Genomic DNA, 19,085 nt, shown 5'->3' with positions numbered 1-19,085 from the left:
TTTTTAGGCACGTAGCTGATGTAGTAAGGAATAACTTAGGCTACTTTTTAACCGACTTCCGAAAAGGAGGAGGATATATTTCACTTTTTTTATAATGGTTCGCGGACATCTCCGGCATTTGTGGACCGATTTCCAAAATCCTTTTGTTGTTGAATGAGATGTAGCCCAAATTTGATAACATGATCACAAAATGATCTGATGTGGTGATCTGATGATGCAATCCATGAGAAATCGACGGGACTCCTTTATATGGAAACACATAGTAATTTTACGCTTTTCTGAAGGATTTTAAGCATAAACTACCAAAAAATAAGAATTTGCGCCGAAGTATACCCTGGTTCCGAAGGTGCTGTACAGAACTCTTGAATCCTTATACCTCTAGATACGGCATACCTGTTTGGCAATTTCGGCGTTGTTTCAACAACTAAAAGCATATTTAAATGTCAATGTGTCAATTTAAATACTAATCATTATCATTACTATAATTAGGCCGTGTATCATCACGTTACATTAGACCATACAAGTATACCACGATCATACATACAGACAGACAAAACTAAGGACTTTGTTTTATAGCATGTACTTAGTGATTAATAAAATTTAAATACGTATTTTGTAATCACATTGACGGCAAAAGGCCAAATTAAGGCATTTGTTCTATGGGAGCCTCCTTCAAATACTTTCTTTAAGTATTTTGTCTATAGTATTTGTTGCTATAACGGCAATAGAAAAACGATTAATTATGCCAACTATCTAGCTAGCGCGGTTCTTGAGATACAGTCTGGAGACAGACAGACAGACAATCTTCAAAGTCTTTGTAATAAATTCTTATTTTTACTATTTGGGTTTTAAAAAGGGAAAATTTATTCTTTTTCATTATCTTTGTTATCACATTTTCCTAACGCGGATGAAGTCGCGGGCAACAGCTAGTGTTCTAATAAGATTATCACCTACTGCATGTAAACATTAAAATACTTGATAAACAGTAAGTGATAATAGTATGAAGTTTTCCCTGAGTCCCATAATCAATAATAATGTTACCCGCGGTTTCGTTCACACATATCGAAATTGGTTCAATGGCTAAAGCGTTAAGAGTTTAGTATAATTACTGGTATAGTAAGTTTAATATCTATTTAATATGGATTGATTATTATTTATTATGCAAGTACCATCTCCAACCAATTGAAGTTACCACGGTCTTCTTCTAATAAGTAGTTTTGTTTTAAGAACAAAACAAGGTGTAACAAAACAAAGTATAGCAAAATAACACTTTAGGGTGTGTATGTGTCCCTTATAGAGTTCACTGTGAAAGAAGCAGCTCTGACTGAGCAAATTTTTTTGTACATGAGTAAGCGCTCCAGCCTCATGAATTTTTCCATACAAAAGTAACAAAAAAAATTAACTCTTTCAGCGCCGCTACTTTTACAGCCAATTCTATATAGGGGGCTCATACACAACCTAAAGTATTATCACTTAGGTGAGGGTCAATTTATAATAGCGCAGAGTCGAAGCGCAGCGAAGCGCGTCGAAGCGTCAAATTCGCAACAAGTCGAACGAATGCGCGCGGATTCGCCAGAGTGTAGTACAGTGACGACGCGTAGATTCTCTTGTGTGCGCTTGGAAGCGTGAGAATGCGCGCGCACCAAAAAGCGGTGGTCAAGCGAATTCGCGAAAGTGCGCGCGGATGCGCGCGCCTTTTTAAATTCTCAGAATAATTCGCTTCGATACGCTTCGACTCTGCGCTAGTATAAATTGACCCTTAGTTTTGTTACATGCTGTGTAGACATGATGTTTTTTCAAACTCTATATTTTGGAAATATTATTTAGGTACTTACCTAAAGTCTACCTTGAGGGACACCTATTATTATTTATGGCTCTTATCCACTGACGAATTAAATAGAAAAAGTTACTCAATGGTTTAATTTACATATTTTGAAAGTCGCACATTGATCGACCGCGGTGTAATTTTGCTTACTTTCCTTTTAGGGTACCGTTCGTTGTCAAGTTTGGTTCTCAAACAACTACCATATATGCAGAGGCTTTAGAGTTTTTTTATAATTATATTGATACTTAAATGAAACTTTTTTCTGGTATGCAATAGGTAATACCACGATTAAAAATAAATGTAAAAATAATACACATCCTTTACTCTGCAGAACTCTACATAGAGAATGCTCAGCCCAACGAAAGTGAATCTATATCTATATATATATATCTATATTTTATATAAACAGGTTTCGAAAATTCATGGCGAAATTAATTTCTCATCTGTCTATAGTTTAATTGTAGCTATTAACACAGTACTGTTTAAAGCTGCAAAAGCAATTTTATTCCTAGATATTGAAGGTTTTTTATTATAACTGGAGTTTATTTTTGCAATAGCGTTTTTGATTGGCTAATATTTTGACGCTAGCCAATCAAAAGCACTAATAGATTAACTCTTTCCTAAAAACCTCCGAAACCAGCCATTGACAATACCGAAATAATGAGTAAACTTTTTCGTATTTTTAATGGATATTCGACTTAAGGCTAATACTCGTTTGATACGAATGTGAAAACCGAGCCTTTCTCGAGCCAGTTGAATCAAGTCCGTTATGCTTGGATCACACGGCGGTCGGTAGTATTATATTTTTAAAATAATGTGCAATTTTTCTGTGATGGTGAAAGTGGTGTGATTTTAGTTTTATGAGATAGATCCAAAGCGAATCATGTGTGTTATAAAAACGTTAGTTTTCTTCACCCTGTTGTACGTCAACGTTGGTAAGAACCCTTAAATATGTTTTGTCATATTTAAAAAGCTTAGTTATCCCTGAAAATTTCAAGCACTTCTAAACTGGTGACGAATACCAGTTAAGAAGACACGAGTCACTCTTTGAACAATCAATAAAAATTTTAATCGAAATCGGTTCATCCGTTTAGGAGCTACGATGCGACAGAAAGATAATATTATAACGTACACAGACACCAACAGATACTTAATAGATATTATCTGTACTATGTAATAGTAATCTACAGTCTAGCAGATGATCCTTAAATACATAATATATCTTGCGGGCGTCATGAGTCATCTAGTAATAAATATAATTATTTTTATATGGCAAAGTACGTGTCTGTCTTTCTATCTGTTAACTCTTCATCTACTTAGATAACTGCCGCACTCAGAGTGATATAAACCCCATAACATGTTCTGACATACATACATACATACTACATACATTATCTGTCAATCTCTTCAATTGTAATCATCATAATATTTTAATATCTTTGGGTGCGCAAGTCAATATTATGTACCATAAGACCCGGTAAAGTTAAAACTAAGTTTTGGGCAACATCTAGTATTTATAATATAAAGTTATGATATATGTTCCTGATGACTTACCAGTTAGCAACTTACCTACATAGTTAATAACAGTCTAGCCATAAAACACATTAAATTAAGTACGAGAATCTGAATGACAGCTATTTTAATTTAAAAGGTAAAAAACAAGCGTAAATTTCTTCAAAAATGATCGCAAAATCCGTTACGACTCGTATCTTTAAGATCAAGCAAATTATGAAACTCCTGTATATCGTTCTCCAAAATTAATCTCTCAAAAGAGCGCTGTGATTTGTGAAAATATCAAATACCTAGTTGTGATCAAGCTAAATATACTCTACAATCTACATCATCACTATCATCAAACGTATTTTGCGAATTATTCTGTAACTAATTGAAAGCCATTAATTAATCTCTAAAACCTTTTTCAAAAGTTATCTACCTTCAAACTTACCTACTTACTTAAATTTACAAAAAAAATATTAATTTGAACAAAAAATTAAAACCGACTTCCAAGGTAAAAACAATAATAATATTAATAATTAAAAAGTGTTAAATAATTCTTACTCTATAATAGTGCCTTTTTCAGAATTCGTCTAAATTTCAACTATTTCTGTACATACTACAGTCTTCATTATTTGAAGTCGGTACCAGCTAATTTTATCGTGAGTTCAGTCAATGTCAGAATATCTGAAGCTTTTGGGACTGGTACCGACTTCAAAGTAATGAAGACTGTAGTATGTACAGAAATAGTTGAGATTTAGACGAATTCTGAAAAAGGCACTATTATAGAGTAAGAGTTATTTAACACTTTTTAGTTCATATTATTATTGTTTTTACCTTGGAAGTCGGTTTTAATTTTTTGTTAAAAATAATAATTTCACTCTTTTTAGTTATCTACAAGATGAGGCTTTATGCGTAAATAACCACTACGAATGTTAACTATTCACATTATGTTACTGTAAGCGAAATTGTGGTAAATGCTTGCAGTTATCTAAGCGATGCTGCAATTTAAAAAGTTTTATCTTTAAAGGTCCAGGAGTTCTGTTCAGTGCCTTTGGACCAAGAGACACCTTCGTATGAACTTTCTCTTATTCGTAACATATGTTTAAGTTACTAGAAACAACATTTTAACCACTATGAGTCTTTTGATAAATTTCAAGACTTTTCCTCGATTGCTCATAGATCCCATCATCAGCTCACCACTTTCGTAATTATTATACAAAATCAAGATTATACCCTATACAACAACATAAGAATTTTGAAAATCGGTCCACAAATAGCGAAATGATCATCAAAAACATCTGCTTCGATGCAAAATATCACGAAAAGCATCAATAATTGGGTCATAATGAGATGCCCCTTGGCATGATTATGATTTTGATGATGATGATGATCAAATAAATTGATGTGTTGGCTTATGCTTTCAGTTGTTTAAACAACGCCGAAATCCCCGAACCTGTATCTATAAGGATTCAAAAGTTCTGGTGCGAAATCTTACTTTTTGGTAGCATTTACCTCGAATGCTTCAGAAAAAATTGAAATGACTATATGTTTCCATACAAATTTCAAGGAGTCCCCTCGATTCCTCTAGGATCCCATCATCAGATCACCACTTTTGTGAACATGGTACCAAATTCGAGTTAAACCCTATACAACACAAAAAAAAATTTGAAAATCGGATCACAAATGGCTGAGTTATCGTTGAACATACAAAAAAAATACATACAGCCGAACGTATATCCTCCTCCTTTTTGGAAGTCGGTAAAAAATGTAATATACTTACATAAAGTCCTATAACGATTAAAAGGTTATGAATACTAACTACTTCATATTCTGGGTTAAGGGTAAAATAACTCTAAACGTGTATAAAAAAAAAAAGAACAGACAATGTTTTCGACGACCCAATGTTCTAAGCAACCCTACAGAAGATCACGGAAGCGTTAAACCGCAAAATATTTGTTTATGTTACAAAACAAACTATGAACCATTAAGACATCCATTGTAAAAGGGAAAATGCGTTTCCCATCGATTAAACGAAAGTGAAAACTGTAATCTACAGCGTGTTTTTAATCTTGTTCTTAAATACTCAAAAGTATTATACTATACCTCTTATCGAATACGCAATAACTTTGTTTGGTGAATGACTGATGAGTGATGACTGATCCGGCAATTGCTATTCTGCCATAGCCGACTGCCGAGAGGAGTTGTCATGTCTGATGTTGTAAGTACATTACCCTCATAATCTCAGCATCTCGATACCAACTTCAAGCTATGCATGTTTTTTTTTATGAAATAAGGGAGCAAACGGGTCACCTGATGGAAAGCAACTTCCGTCGCCCAAGGACACTCGCAGTATCAGAAGAGCTGCAGGTGCGTTGCCGGCCTTTTAAGAGGGAATAGGGTAATAGGGGAGGGTAGGGATGGGAGGGGAGGGGAAGGGAATAGGGGAGGGTAGGGAAGGGACCAGGGTAGGGGATTGGGCCTCCGGTAAACTCACTCACTCGGCGAAACACAGCGCAAGCGCTGTTTCACGCCGATTTTCTGTGAGAACGTGATATTTCTCCGGTCGAGCCAGCCCATTCGTGCCGAAGCATGGCTCTCCCACGTATAAAATGATTCAGGATAGTTCTCTTTTTAAATAAAAAAAAATAGATGTTGGCCGATTCTCTAACAACTTGAACTCATCCCGTCGAGCCGTTTCTGAAGAGATAACACACGCCGCGACACTAGAATTTTGTTACTTATTATTAGATTTATTCAATAGTCGTAGTAGCAATTATAGGGAAGAATTACCAGGAAATACGTCTTGAATATTGTAGTAATATTCTTCCTGTCTACAAACCTGTCTGAGAATACGAGGGGGTGAAAGTCACTTTACACTTTTACTTTATAGTTTATAGCTATTACGAGATATTATGTGGCTAAAATGTTAAGCCTCCATTGACCTTTGAATGATATGATCTAAATAAGATACATACTATACTTAGTATACTGTATAAGCCGAGATTATAAGTTGAGGTTCAACAGTTAGTGAAGTAAGTCTATCTCTATATATTTCAGCCTTGTCATTTTCAGAGTTAAGGGAAGAAGAAAATGTGGAAGTTACATTCAATACATTTCATGATCAAATAGTCCTTTTTTATAAATTATGTTTTCCACTGATAAAAGTACGTAATAACAAGAATAGACAACGAACATTATGGCTAACTAAAGGTATAAAAAAATCATGTTTGGTAAAAAGAAAAATGTATTTAAAATGTAGAATCTCAAAAATAAATAATTACAATACAAAACAGCGTTTAATAAAATATAATGATCTACTAAAAAAATGTATATACAAATCAAAGCAAATACAAAACACTAAATATATAAATAATCAAAAAAACAAGTGCAGAGCAGGATGGAAGATAATAAATGAAAACTTAGGAAATAATAATGAAGATAATGACATTGCGTATATTAAGAAAGATATGAATGTGTATACTGAACCTAATGACATCTGCAAAATATTTAATGACTATTTTACTAATATAGGAAATATAAGACCAAAGAAAGGGAAAAGTACAAACGAAAAAAATACTTGTCCGATCAACACGAATAAAAACACAATTTTCTTACACCCTACAGATCCTCGTGAAGTCTATAACATAATATTATCTTTAAAGAATACCAATTCTGTGGGTTATGACGAGATACGGACAGATATTATTAAGAAGTGTGCTGTACAATTATGCTATCCACTTACCAAAATTATAAATCAATCACTAGAACAAGGTGTCTTTCCTAGTCGACTAAAAATTTCAATTATTAGGCCTCTGTTCAAAAAAGATGATAAAACTGAAATAAATAATTACCGCCCAATAACTTTAATTCCGATTTTAGCAAAGATCTTTGAAAAAGTCATGCTAAAACGTATTAAAAAATTCTTCAATTCAGAAAATCTGCTAGCTAATGAACAGTTTGGTTTCCGAGACAATAGCTCTACTACAGAAGCCTGTTTTTATTTGAGCAAAATAATACATGAAAGTTTAAATAACAAAATACCTATCACAGGGATATTTTTAGACATGACCAAGGCTTTTGACTTAGTTAATCATGACATTCTACTGGCTAAACTAGAAAAATATGGAATCAGGGGCAAGGCATATGACTGGATAAAATCCTATTTAAGTAATCGGAAGGTGTGTACAGTAATTACAAAAATTGTTGGTAATTTTAAAAAAACTTATAAATCTAGGTATGCATATTTAGACATAGGAGTTCCACAAGGAAGTATGATTGGTCCATTTCTTTTTCTGGTATACATAAATGACGTCACAACTGCAACTAAACATCTAAAAATTCTGTTTGCTGATGACACTACAATCTTGGTCAAATGCCAAAACATATTATTTTACGAACAAGAATTAAGAAATGCACTCAATGATATAATATCATGGTTGATCAAAAATGACTTACAAGTTAATCTTAATAAAACGAAAATAATGCAATTTAAATATTATAATGCAATGCAGATACCCAAGAAAATCACTTATGACAACATTATTGTAGAGGAAGTGGAATCATTAAAATTTTTAGGACTTATGTTTGACCAGCACTCCAACTGGAAAGCACATGTTGACTATATTTGTAGCAAGCTTGACAAGTTCGTGTATGCACTGCGACGCTTAGCAAAGACTGTATCAATATCGGCAGCTCTATGTGCATATCACGGATATGTGTCATCCATCTTATCTTACGGTCTTATAATGTGGGGCAACTCTGTTGAATTTGATTCAGTTTTTAAATTGCAAAAAAAATGTGTTAGAGCAATTTGTGGTGTAGGGCCGCTTGAAAGTTGCAAACCCTTATTCCAAAAATTGAAATTACTTACGCTGCCTTGTATGTACATTAGAGACATGTGCATCTTTGTTAAAAAACATCCAAAATACTTTGTACAAAACAAGGATAACAATGTTGCAAAAAGATCACAACGTTATCCTAATAAATTAATCATGCCCAAATGTAGCAGCACAACGTTTCTTAAAAGTCCTTATTCTATGGCTATTAAAATCTATAATAACTTGCCAAAAGATTTAGAAAAATTAAGTTTCATTCCTTTTAAAAGAAAATTAAATGAATGGCTTTTAAATAATTGTTTTTATGAAGTAAAAGATTTTTTCGTTGGTACTTATTTCTGACAGTTCTCCATTAATGACATGTGACATTTAGTATTAAGTACTTCTACTTCTTTCCTTCACCTTTTAGACTAAACTTTATAAAATATGACATTTGCATACTATTAGTTTAGTTGAGTGTTATGATTATGTATTTTATTATGAAGACCATCTAACTGTACATTTCACTCTGGCAAATAAATGATTATTATTATTATTATTATTATTATTATATAAAATAATCCAAAAATAATAAACAGCGGCATATTTTTCGACTATTACTAATTTGCTATAAGAAGATATTTATGTAACAATTGCGTTTCTATTTGTTAATTTTAATAGTATTTAATAAATAAATTAGATTATAAGATATTATGCGTAGAGCAGCATTACCTAATTCTGATCTAAGCGATTTTTTTACAGGATATGAAGCAGATGCAAATGTTATGTCCATGTTGGATTTCCGCTACCTCCATTGTATTATGAAAAGGGACAACCAGTGTCCTAGTTCCGAAATTAACTTCTTTTTGTACACCCCGTAAGTAAAATATACCCACTATTATATTATAGTAATTCTATTAAATGAATAATAAACAAAAAATACTTTTTGGAACACTCTGTACATATTTTTATATGATATAAGCTGTGTCCCGCGGTGTTACCCGCGGTTTAATTGATATCAATAATCGGATCATACTGTGAGCTGTGAATTGTGATGATGCATGGTGTAAAGGTAGTGATGATGATGAATGTGATTTACATAGATGTACTTTCCGTTTCGGGACCATGATATACGTTGATGCAAAATTCTACTTGTAGGTAGCATATGCTCAGAATACTTCTCACAAAACTGAAGTCACCATAATATGTTTCCGTATAAATTTTGAGGAGTTCTCTCGATTACTTATGGATCCCTTCATCAGGCCACCACTTTTTTAAATATAATACCAAATTGGGATGATAACCTATACCAAAAGAAAAATTTTGAAAATCGGTTCCCAAACAGCGGAGTAATCAATCAAAAGAACATTAAAAAACGAAAATAATACCTCCTCCATTTTGAAAGTCGGTAAAAATTGTAGCCATGTGGTATTCTGATTTATAAGCTGTACCTAGTTCATTAAAATCCACTCAGTAGTTTTTGCGCGAAAGAGTAACAAATATCCATACATACATCCACACATACAAACTTTCGCCTTTATAATATTAGTAGGATGAGTAAAATAACAATTTCGAACGTGTAGGCTTTGGAAGTAGTTCAAAGTTGCCATAAAAATATCTTTAATTCATAAGACCGTTAAAATATAAACATACATTTTCACTTCTTTAAAATGCCTTACACGTTTTGTTTGAAACAAACAAAATGTCTTTGATCTGACCAAGAGATATTATGTGTTGACGATTTTTAAATAAAATTGTTACTACTGTTACGACACTAAACATATTTTATAGAGAAAAATAAATTAATAAAGGTACCTCAATTCCAGAGAATTTCCAATAAACCAATGGATAGACATGCGCACAATCAGGAAACTACCCTACCGAGGATGGAAGGCTTCGAGGAAGAATGTGTTTATCGTCCACGGCTTCAATGGAACCCACTCCAAAACTCCTATGACATTCCTTAGAGATGGTAAGTTGTAGAGGTAATATATATTTTTTAATAGCTCCCACACCGATTACGGTGACGGTGGCCGGTTTCAATGAAACCAGGCCAGCTACGCAGGAGTAATTTTATAGTGCCCAAGTGTGTGCGCAGTACACAAGAGCACTCTCTATTCCTTTACTCTCATAACCCAGTGGGACGGAAGACCGACACGACCGGTGAGAGATCAGGCGCAGGACCGACTTTTTACATGCCCATTCGACGCATGGATCATCTTACTTGTCAGACAATCAGGTGATCAGCCTTCATTGTCCTAACCAAACTTGGAAATAACATGTTTCCAACGCGGGAATCGAACCCACGACCTCCGAGTCAAGAGCCGCGCTCTATAACCACTAGACCACTAAGATGATCCATGCGTCGGATGGGCATGTAAAAAGTCGGTCCTGCGCCTGATCTCTCGCCAGTCGTGTCGGTCTTCCGTCCCACTGGGTTATGAGAGTAAAGGAATAGAGAGTGCTCTTGTGTACTGCGCACACACTTGAGCACTATAAAATTACTCCTGCGTACCTGGTCTGGTTTCAATGAAACCGGCCACCGTCACCGAAACCGGTGTGGGGAGTATCATTATATATTTTTTAATGATAGATGCGAGCAGATATATCGCCTGATAGTAAGAGATTACTGCAATCCACAAAGTCGATAAATAAAAAGTGCACATTTGCCTTTTATTTATTCACACATCGGAATTCTGTGATGCCGTGGTATGTGGTATGTAAGCTATTGACTCTTGTTGAGTTTAAAAGGCATAGAATAACAATCCCCGTATTTACCTACGTGTTATTGGAGCTTCTCAAAAATTATAAAACTTTACCCTGGTAGGGACGAACGTAAAACTTATTCCGATAAAGGTGACTTAGGGTTCATGTGTACTCATTTGCGATCGATAGCTTCTATCGTAAATGAAACGGATAAGATGAGGCTACACCTTTTCCTTATCACCATCTCTTTCAAATATTTTTACCATAATTCTAAGATATCTGGTTTGTATAATGCTAGCAAATGAAATAGGCGTACGACATCACAATTTCTGTTATGATTACAGCCTACCTGTCTCGGAAGGATTACAACGTGTTCATGGTAGACTGGTCGCCTCTCAGCCGCTTCCCATGCTACCTGTCCGCACTCTCTAATATGAGGTAAGCGATTGTTTGCGAGAATTTAGTCTTTGATTCAACGCTAATGCTACGGAATTATACTAGTACGAACCGACCGTTTCCGACTCATCGTTTACGGTTCTTGGTTTCTCTTCTTATGATTCCCAAAATATCTCTTATATTACGTTATCGGTTATAATATTATGTACCTTAGCAATTAGCATAAAACTGAAGCTGCTCAGTAAGAAAGAGATAACCAATTTGAATATTAAATTGGACATTTTAAAAGCTTTTGCAACAGACACTAACATTTTTTGATCGTATGAAAAAGGTAAAAAATTAGTACGAGTAAGTAAAAGTTAGGGAATTGACGCCAATCAAGATTCTGGGGTTTGTTGTTTGTTTTGTTGAGTTTTATCTAACTATCTACAAGACTACCTTTTTTCCAGACTAGCAGCCCAGTGCACTGCCCAACTCTATTCGTACCTGACCCAGTACGGAGCTAAGGCCAAGGGTATAACTTGCGTGGGCCATTCCCTGGGCGCCCACGTCTGCGGTATGATGTCTAAGCATCTAACCGAGAAGCAGTACAAAATTGTTGGTGAGTTACAAACTTACAATGCCTTACGTAGGGCAGGGCCCGGTCTAGCTATTTAGCCGCTTTGGGCAAAGATAATTTTCGCCGCCCTTTACATGCAGAAAGCCATATTATTATGTTAGTTTAAGGTTGAGGGATGATGGGGGAAATATAATGTAAACTACTCAAATATTTCTACTCACCTGAAGTAAGTTGCAAGGTAAAATTCTCAAAGTTTGGTCAGATGGCTAATGGTTGCGTTGGAAGATAGGAGTAATCAATTATGCCGCCCCTCATTTTTTTGCGGCTCTGGGCAAATGCGCGGCTCGCCCCCCTAAGGGGTGTTCTAAGGTTCTAAGGAAAAGGCCCTGACGTAGAGGAAGTTTTCACATAACTGGCTTTAAAAGCTGAATTCTTTCCACTCCTTATTATGTTCTGATTGATTTCCTTACAGTGGTGGGAATTAGTGGTGCGCCAAAACCTAAAAAATGTCTTTAAAGGCATAAAAATCTATTTTAAAAGCACGATATAAGTATTAATAGTTAATTAAAATAATAGGTATCACTTATGGCTGGCTTACACGTGTTAAGTTGATAAGTAGTTAACTAAGTAAGTAACTTAATTTTAAGTTATTAATTGCATGTAAACACAAAATTTAGTAGCAAGTAGCAAGTTAAAATTTAGTAAGTAGGTACTAAACTAGATGACAATAATTAGAATTTAGTTACTGATAACGACGGGAGAGATGGACTGTATGATACGAAGATGAGGAAAACTGTAACTACCAAATGATAACACCAAGTGAAGCGACAACTGTAATGTTCCAAGATAGACTAAATCACAAAAACAGTAAAAACGTCAAAAGGAAAAAATGTGACATAGAAAAGTAAAAAATACAATATTTAAAAACAGAATGGTCTGTCCAGCCAGTCGCCAACATACCCCCCCCCAGTGGGACACTAAAACTCGGTGGCAACTGGCTGGGCCTCCAGTACAATTAATTTTCTAGCCGGTCGGCGCAGCGTACCTCCCTTTGTGAGGAGGTCCGCTACGCGGACTCGACCGTCCTGACCGGGGTACGTCCTCAAGACCCTAGCTAGCGGCCACAAGCCGCGCGGAAGGGTAGGGTCCACGATCAGCACCACGTCCCCCTCCTTTATGTCTTGATATGGTTGGGACTCCTTCAGTTTCTCTCTCAGCGTTGGCAGGTACTCCCGCAGCCATCGAGCCCAGAAGTGGTCCGCCAGCCGAAGTGCCTTCCGCCACTCCTGGCGTTGTGAAAACTCCCCATCTGTCAGGTCGTTAGTCCAAGGAACCACCGATGACGTGCCTATTAGAAAGTGGAATGGTGTTATCGCTTCTGGAGCGTCGGTCGCCGTGGGGACGTACGTCAGTGGCCGGGAGTTGACGATTGCCTCAGCCTCTAAGAGCAATGTTCTGAATGTGTCCTCTTTGGGGAGGGACCTGTTTTTGAGAGTTGTCTTGAGCGCGTTCTTCACGGTGCGCACTAACCGTTCCCAGGCCCCCCCCATAAAAGGCGCGGCCGGGGGGATGAAGCGCCATCGTATTCTTCCATTCGTAGCGAAGTCAATAACGGGGCCACCGTGGAGTTTTCTCATTTCTTTGCTTGCACCGACAAAATTCGTTCCGTTGTCAGAGAGGATTTGCTTGGGCGATCCTCTTCGAGCGATGAACCGCCTTAGGCTCGTTATTGCGGCGTCGGCAGATAACGTTGTAACCACTTCCAGGTGTATAGCCCTCGTAACTAGGCATGTGAAAAGGGCGACGTACCTTTTTTCTTGACGACGGCCCACAGCTACGGCGAACGGACCAAAATAGTCTAGGCCAGTGAACGTGAATGGTCTTGTGTGGTGGTTCAGCCTCTCCAGGGGCAGGTCTCCAGTTGGTGGTAGGACCGGGCGACCCTTAAATCTTCGACACCCAGCGCAAGAGCTCGAGACGCTTTTAATGGTTTTTCTAGCGTTAATAATTCGGTATCTTTGTCGAAGCTCGTTGAGAACAGTTTCGTCAAACCCGTGTCCCATCTTTACGTGGAGTTCCATTATTAATAATCGCACGATGTGGCTCCGACCGTCCAATATTATTGGGGCTTTTACGTCTTCGGTAGCCGTTAATGCCAATTTGATGCGGGTGTCCGCCCGCAGGAGGTTATCTTTGTCCAGGAACGCACAGAGAAACGCTATTCGGCTGGCTTTGGGGAGGGGCTGCGAGGCCCGCAGGTGTGTGATTTCTTCGGCGAAGCAATCCCATTGCGAGTGTCTCAATAATGTCTTCTCCGCCCAGGCGAGGTCGGACTCTAGAAGTTGAAGGGACGTGGTGCTCCCTGGACCTATGGACATGAAAATTGAAGAATTAAGATCAGCCGAACGAGTTATTTTGGACATAAACAATCTAGCAAATTGATAAACGCGTGCAGTGGATCGCAGAAGGCGCAGCCAACTACTAAAACGTCTCGGATCGGGCACTGGGAATTTTGAAAAAGGTTCTTCGGTAAGAAGACCAACGATTTCTGGCTTTAATTCGGAATCTGAAAGGTTCGCGGTATTGGCTTGCGTTTCCTTTGGCCAAAAGTCCTCAGTCTGCAAAAGGAAAGGCGGGCCAGAAAACCATCTATGGTTAGCCTCGAGTTTCAAAACTTTAGGCTTCGTGGCATTGTCAGCCACGTTGAGAGAGGTAGGGAGCCATCTCCAATCAGACGGGTTGGAGAGTTCCGCTATCTCTCCCAACCTATGCGCTACGAAGGGCTTAAAATTACGCGCGTCGCTCCTAATCCACTTCAAAACTGTAGTGGAATCCGTCCAAAATATTGTCCGCGACGGTTTTAGACGGTGGGCACTTTTAATTGTTTGCGAGAAACGTGATGCAATTAGCGCTGCTTGTAGCTCTAATCGGGGTATCGATAACGGCTTCAGTGGCGCCACTCGCGCTTTACTACCGATTAGGGCTACAGACACGGTGCCATCTGTGTACATCACGCGCCAGAAGGCGACACAGGCGTATGCTTGTTCTCCACCGTCCGAAATGACATGAAGTTGAATGTCACTCCGCTCCAGGTTGAGAAGGTAGCATCGTGGCACCTCTATAGAGGAGGCTTCCCTTAGGAGTTTACACCATGCTTTATATTCTTCTACGTACTTACTTGGCAGTAGCGTATCCCAACCGACGCCTTCGCGCCATAATTTTTGTATAAGAATGCGTCCCCAAATTGTGATGGGCATGAGAAGACCTAAAGGGTCGTACAGCTTCATCACATTTGAGAGAACAATTCGTTTGGTAACGGCTTCGTCAGTCGTTTCAGTGGTCGCCCGAAAGGTGAGAGTGTCTCGGGCGGGATTCCATTTGACGCCAAGAACGCCTACTTCCTTGTTAGAGGGTAAGTAGACGTCATCACAATCGCTTCGGAGTTCTTTTGGAATTTTAGATAATGCGTCTGACACGTTGGAGATCCAGGATCGCATTTCGAATTGGCAATTTTTGTGAACCATGACTACCTCCGAAGCTATTCGTGCTGCGTCAGCGATGTTAAAATGGCTAGATAGGTAGTCGTCCATGTAGTGATCGTTTAAGATGGCGCTGCAGGCTTCTGGGTGAGTCGATTGAAATTCTTTAGCGTTTTTATCTTTAAGGTGGAGCGCTATAAAAGGGCTACAAACGGCGCCAAAGATCATCGACGACATACGATACTCGCGTACCACTCCGTTTGACCGCCAAAGAAAGCGCTGAGCGTCCCTATCTTTAGGACTTATTTTAATCTGGGGAAACATCTCCTTTATATCCGCATTTAAAGCTACGGGCCCTTCTCTAAACCTGAATAGTATATCTATCAAAGATCGCAGGAGGTCCGGGCCCTGTAACAACATGCTGTTCAAACTGACACCTCGTGTCGTAGCGGCAGCATCGTGAACGGCTCTCAACTTCTTTTTCTGCGGATGGAAGACACCAAATATAGGTAGGTACCAGCGGACGCGACTACGATGCTGGTCGCTTCCGTGGTAGGTACTAGGTTCGCATTCCTCGGCATATCCTTTAGATAGAATATCCGTAATAAATTTTCTAAACGCTACTTCAAACTTTGGGTCCTTTGACATTTGCCTTTCAAGAGCCTTAAGGCGGGACAACGCTTGTGGGTAACTATCGGGTACAACGTTTGGTAAGTGCTCCTTCCAGGGTAAAGCAACTTCAAACCTGCCATCCGCCAGTCGTCGAGCCGACTCGTCAATGATACTGACGGCGCGTGCATCGTCGACGCTCTGGCGAGGTAGGCTTTTTGTAATGCCTAAAGAGTCAATATCGTATTGACTTTTAATCAAGGCGTCCAACTCGTCACAGTGCTGGTGAACGTTGAGCTGGTTCACGAATTGCATTGGCTTGGAAGAGTTAGACGAGGCACCGTGGAGTACCCACCCTAAGAGGGTTCTCGAGGCGACAGGTTCATTTTTCCGTCCACAACGCACCTCACGGCTGACTGTCAAATGCCAGTCAGGGGCACCGATAAGTATGGAAGGGGGGTCGCTGCTTGTCGTCAGGTCGGTGGACAAAGCCGCCAAGTGGTCGTAATTTACCACGCTCACTTTATCGTTACGCACCCGTAAATTAAGGGGTTTAATGGCCCTTGCGTTTTCGACAAGGTGTCGTTCGGTTTTATTGCGACCACGGATGTAGAAGTTGACATAACTTACGTCCACGACCTTCGACATATCGCCAACCCCCTCTAACCTGACCCGCTCCTGTCGGATGGGAACAGCACCGATACGAGTCGCTACTTCGCTGTCGATGAGCGTCGCGGTACTGCCCTCGTCCAGTAGTGCCGTCGTCTCATACTCGCCGTCGGGGCCCTCAATAGTGACCGCAATGATTTTAAGAAGGCCGCGCGGGAAGTTGACGGGCTGCGGAGTTTCTGGAAATTGTGGGAGGTCAGTATTAGATATCTGTAGCGGTGCTTCTGTTTCGCTACTGTTACGTATGGTGGCGCTTGTGACGGCACTTTGAACGTCGGTACTGGTATTGGTTACCTGCACGTCGGCCGGTGCGCGTAATGTAATGTCAGTTTGGCCATGAAGTAGTGCGTGGTGTCGTCTGAGACATCCGTCGACCCCGCAGCGTTTAGTTCCGCGGCAGTTATTCCACGAGTGTGGGTAAGTTTTAAGACATCGATAACACGCTTTTGAGTCTTTTACCCACTGCCACCTGTCGCTTACCGATAGAGAAAGGAATGGTTGACACGCTCTTATGAGGTGTTGTCCTTTCTTGCAAAAACTACAAGTGGGTACGGAGTTGCCGGACGTTGTTGCGTGTACCGACTCAACTCGTTTGGGAAAGGTTTTGTGCATAGTATAAACAGGCGGCCTGGGCGTCACGTTAACAATATCGGATACAAAGTTATACTTAAGTTGTTTGTCCGCCTCCGCTAAAAGAAATTTTGACAACGTCTCTAATTTTGTCATATTTTGAGACGAAGGCATACAAGCGGCGGCAAAGTCGGTAAATCGAGACCTCGTATGCTCGTTTAGTTTTAATAGAATAGAGCGGAAAAGCTCGGGCGAGTACAAGTAGTCATTTTGATTTAAAATTTTGATTGTACTAATTAAGTTTCGCAGTTTGTTCGCAAGTGCATTTAAATGTTCAGGGGTACTTATCTTAGGACTGCCTCGTATGTCCGAGATTTCTCGGGCCACCAGAATTTCCGGCCGGGCGTATGTCTGCTGCAGGGCGTCGATAATCTCCTGAGGGTCAAGAGACGTCCACAGCAAGGACGCCACGGAGTGGTAGGCGGGTCCGCGAATCGCGTTTTGCAGCCGCGAAATGTTTTCCGCTGCGGAAAAATTTGCGTTACTTCTATCGTAACTGGATTTAAAGGCAAGCCATTGGCTTAATTCACCAGCAAAGGGGACCAGTTCGGGTCTTTTAGGGCGGTCGGCGAGAGCATTGATGGCTTGGGCGAGTCGAGCGATCGGTTCAGACGATGAATCAGCTCTCGGTAGTCCTCCGTTAGTACCCGTCATTTGTGTGGGTGGGCAAGGGTTGGCGGTAGCACGTGGTGACAAGGCCTCGAAGGTCAGATCCGCCAGCTGTACGGGTGGACCTTGGGTGTTTCCCAAAGTCACAGCTGGGGTTCTACCTGGCCTGTCACCTGCAATTGCCATGTTTTGCCCGCGTACCCATGACGCGGTACGTCGTAAACTAGAGTAAGAACTACAACGAGACTTATCTTTTAGCTCCGATGCGGCAAGCTTCGCACGAAGCTCCGCTTGCTCGACCTCGGCCTCCAGGCGCGCGAGTTCGCGCTCGCGTTCGGCCCCTAGGCGCGCGAGTTCGCGCTCGCGCTCGGCGTCGCGTTGTGAGAGCTCGCGCTGCCACTTCAGTTGCTGCCGCGTGCACTCCGCCTCCAGGGCCAACCTTTCTGCCCTTACGGCTGCTGAAGAGCGCGAAGACTGCGTGCGCTCGTTTCCGGTTCGACCACTGCAAGAACTCGCGTTAGTGCTTTGAAAGAAAGCCTCCCCTGTTCGGCGCCGGCTGGGATGGTCGTCTGCCTCGGGCCCTGGCGACGCGCCGGAAGGCGCTGTGTCTGTGGGCTGTAAGACTCTCCCAGCCAACGATGCCGGGTCAATCTCGGAACCAGTGTTCGAAACCAGGCGAACGTCGTGAAGCGAACGATCACTGCACTGGGTTTGCTCGGCTTCGGCAGTTGCCGCTTCTGCGATGGATTTTCTAGAACTCTTAGAACGCGTCAACATGATGAAGTTCTAAAAAAATGCGCAAACGAAAGATTAAAATGTAAAGTGAAGTAAATGACGAAAATAAGCTACGGTGAAGAGAAGGATACTACGAATAAAGTGAAATAAGGTGATACTACAACGCATTAATGATAGTACTACGCTAAGGCGACAATGAACTAGAACTAAGACGATTTTAAAACTACGATGAAGACAAAATAATGGTTCTAAATTACAGCGAAGAAGGACCAAATGATAACGACGGGAGAGATGGACTGTATGATACGAAGATGAGGAAAACTGTAACTACCAAATGATAACACCAAGTGAAGCGACAACTGTAATGTTCCAAGATAGACTAAATCACAAAAACAGTAAAAACGTCAAAAGGAAAAAATGTGACATAGAAAAGTAAAAAATACAATATTTAAAAACAGAATGGTCTGTCCAGCCAGTCGCCAACAGTTACTATTTATCTACTTAATACGTGTAAACCAGCCATTAGGGTGGGGAGTGGAGTTGTAGCGTCAGAAAGA

At 39.8% G+C, this 19,085-nt stretch overlaps 1 protein-coding gene and 1 long non-coding RNA gene across 2 annotated transcripts in view; one reads left to right on the top strand and one right to left on the bottom strand.

The window, feature by feature from the left end:
- Positions 1 to 2,724: 2,724 nt before the first annotated feature.
- LOC121739977 (phospholipase A1) overlaps positions 2,725 to 19,085 on the top strand; it is a 58,102-nt gene continuing 41,741 nt past the window's right edge. Inside the window, exons 1-5 of the mRNA XM_042132645.1 lie at positions 2,725 to 2,760; positions 8,899 to 9,013; positions 9,963 to 10,108; positions 11,187 to 11,280; positions 11,688 to 11,839. Of these exons, the coding sequence (XP_041988579.1) occupies positions 8,922 to 9,013; positions 9,963 to 10,108; positions 11,187 to 11,280; positions 11,688 to 11,839 (484 nt within the window). The 5' untranslated portion in view covers positions 2,725 to 2,760; positions 8,899 to 8,921. The remainder of the gene's footprint in view (positions 2,761 to 8,898; positions 9,014 to 9,962; positions 10,109 to 11,186; positions 11,281 to 11,687; positions 11,840 to 19,085) is intronic.
- LOC121739979 lies at positions 7,249 to 8,402 on the bottom strand. The gene is made up of 2 exons (XR_006037514.1): positions 8,193 to 8,402; positions 7,249 to 8,080 (listed from the first exon to the last, which is right to left on the bottom strand). It is a non-coding gene; the product is annotated as an uncharacterized LOC121739979 (long non-coding RNA).

This window comes from Aricia agestis, chromosome 2 (genome assembly GCF_905147365.1).
Source record: "Aricia agestis chromosome 2, ilAriAges1.1, whole genome shotgun sequence".
Taxonomy (NCBI): domain Eukaryota; kingdom Metazoa; phylum Arthropoda; class Insecta; order Lepidoptera; family Lycaenidae; genus Aricia; species Aricia agestis.
Note: the sequence above shows the minus strand (reverse complement) of the source record. Positions and strands in the feature narration are given on the sequence as shown.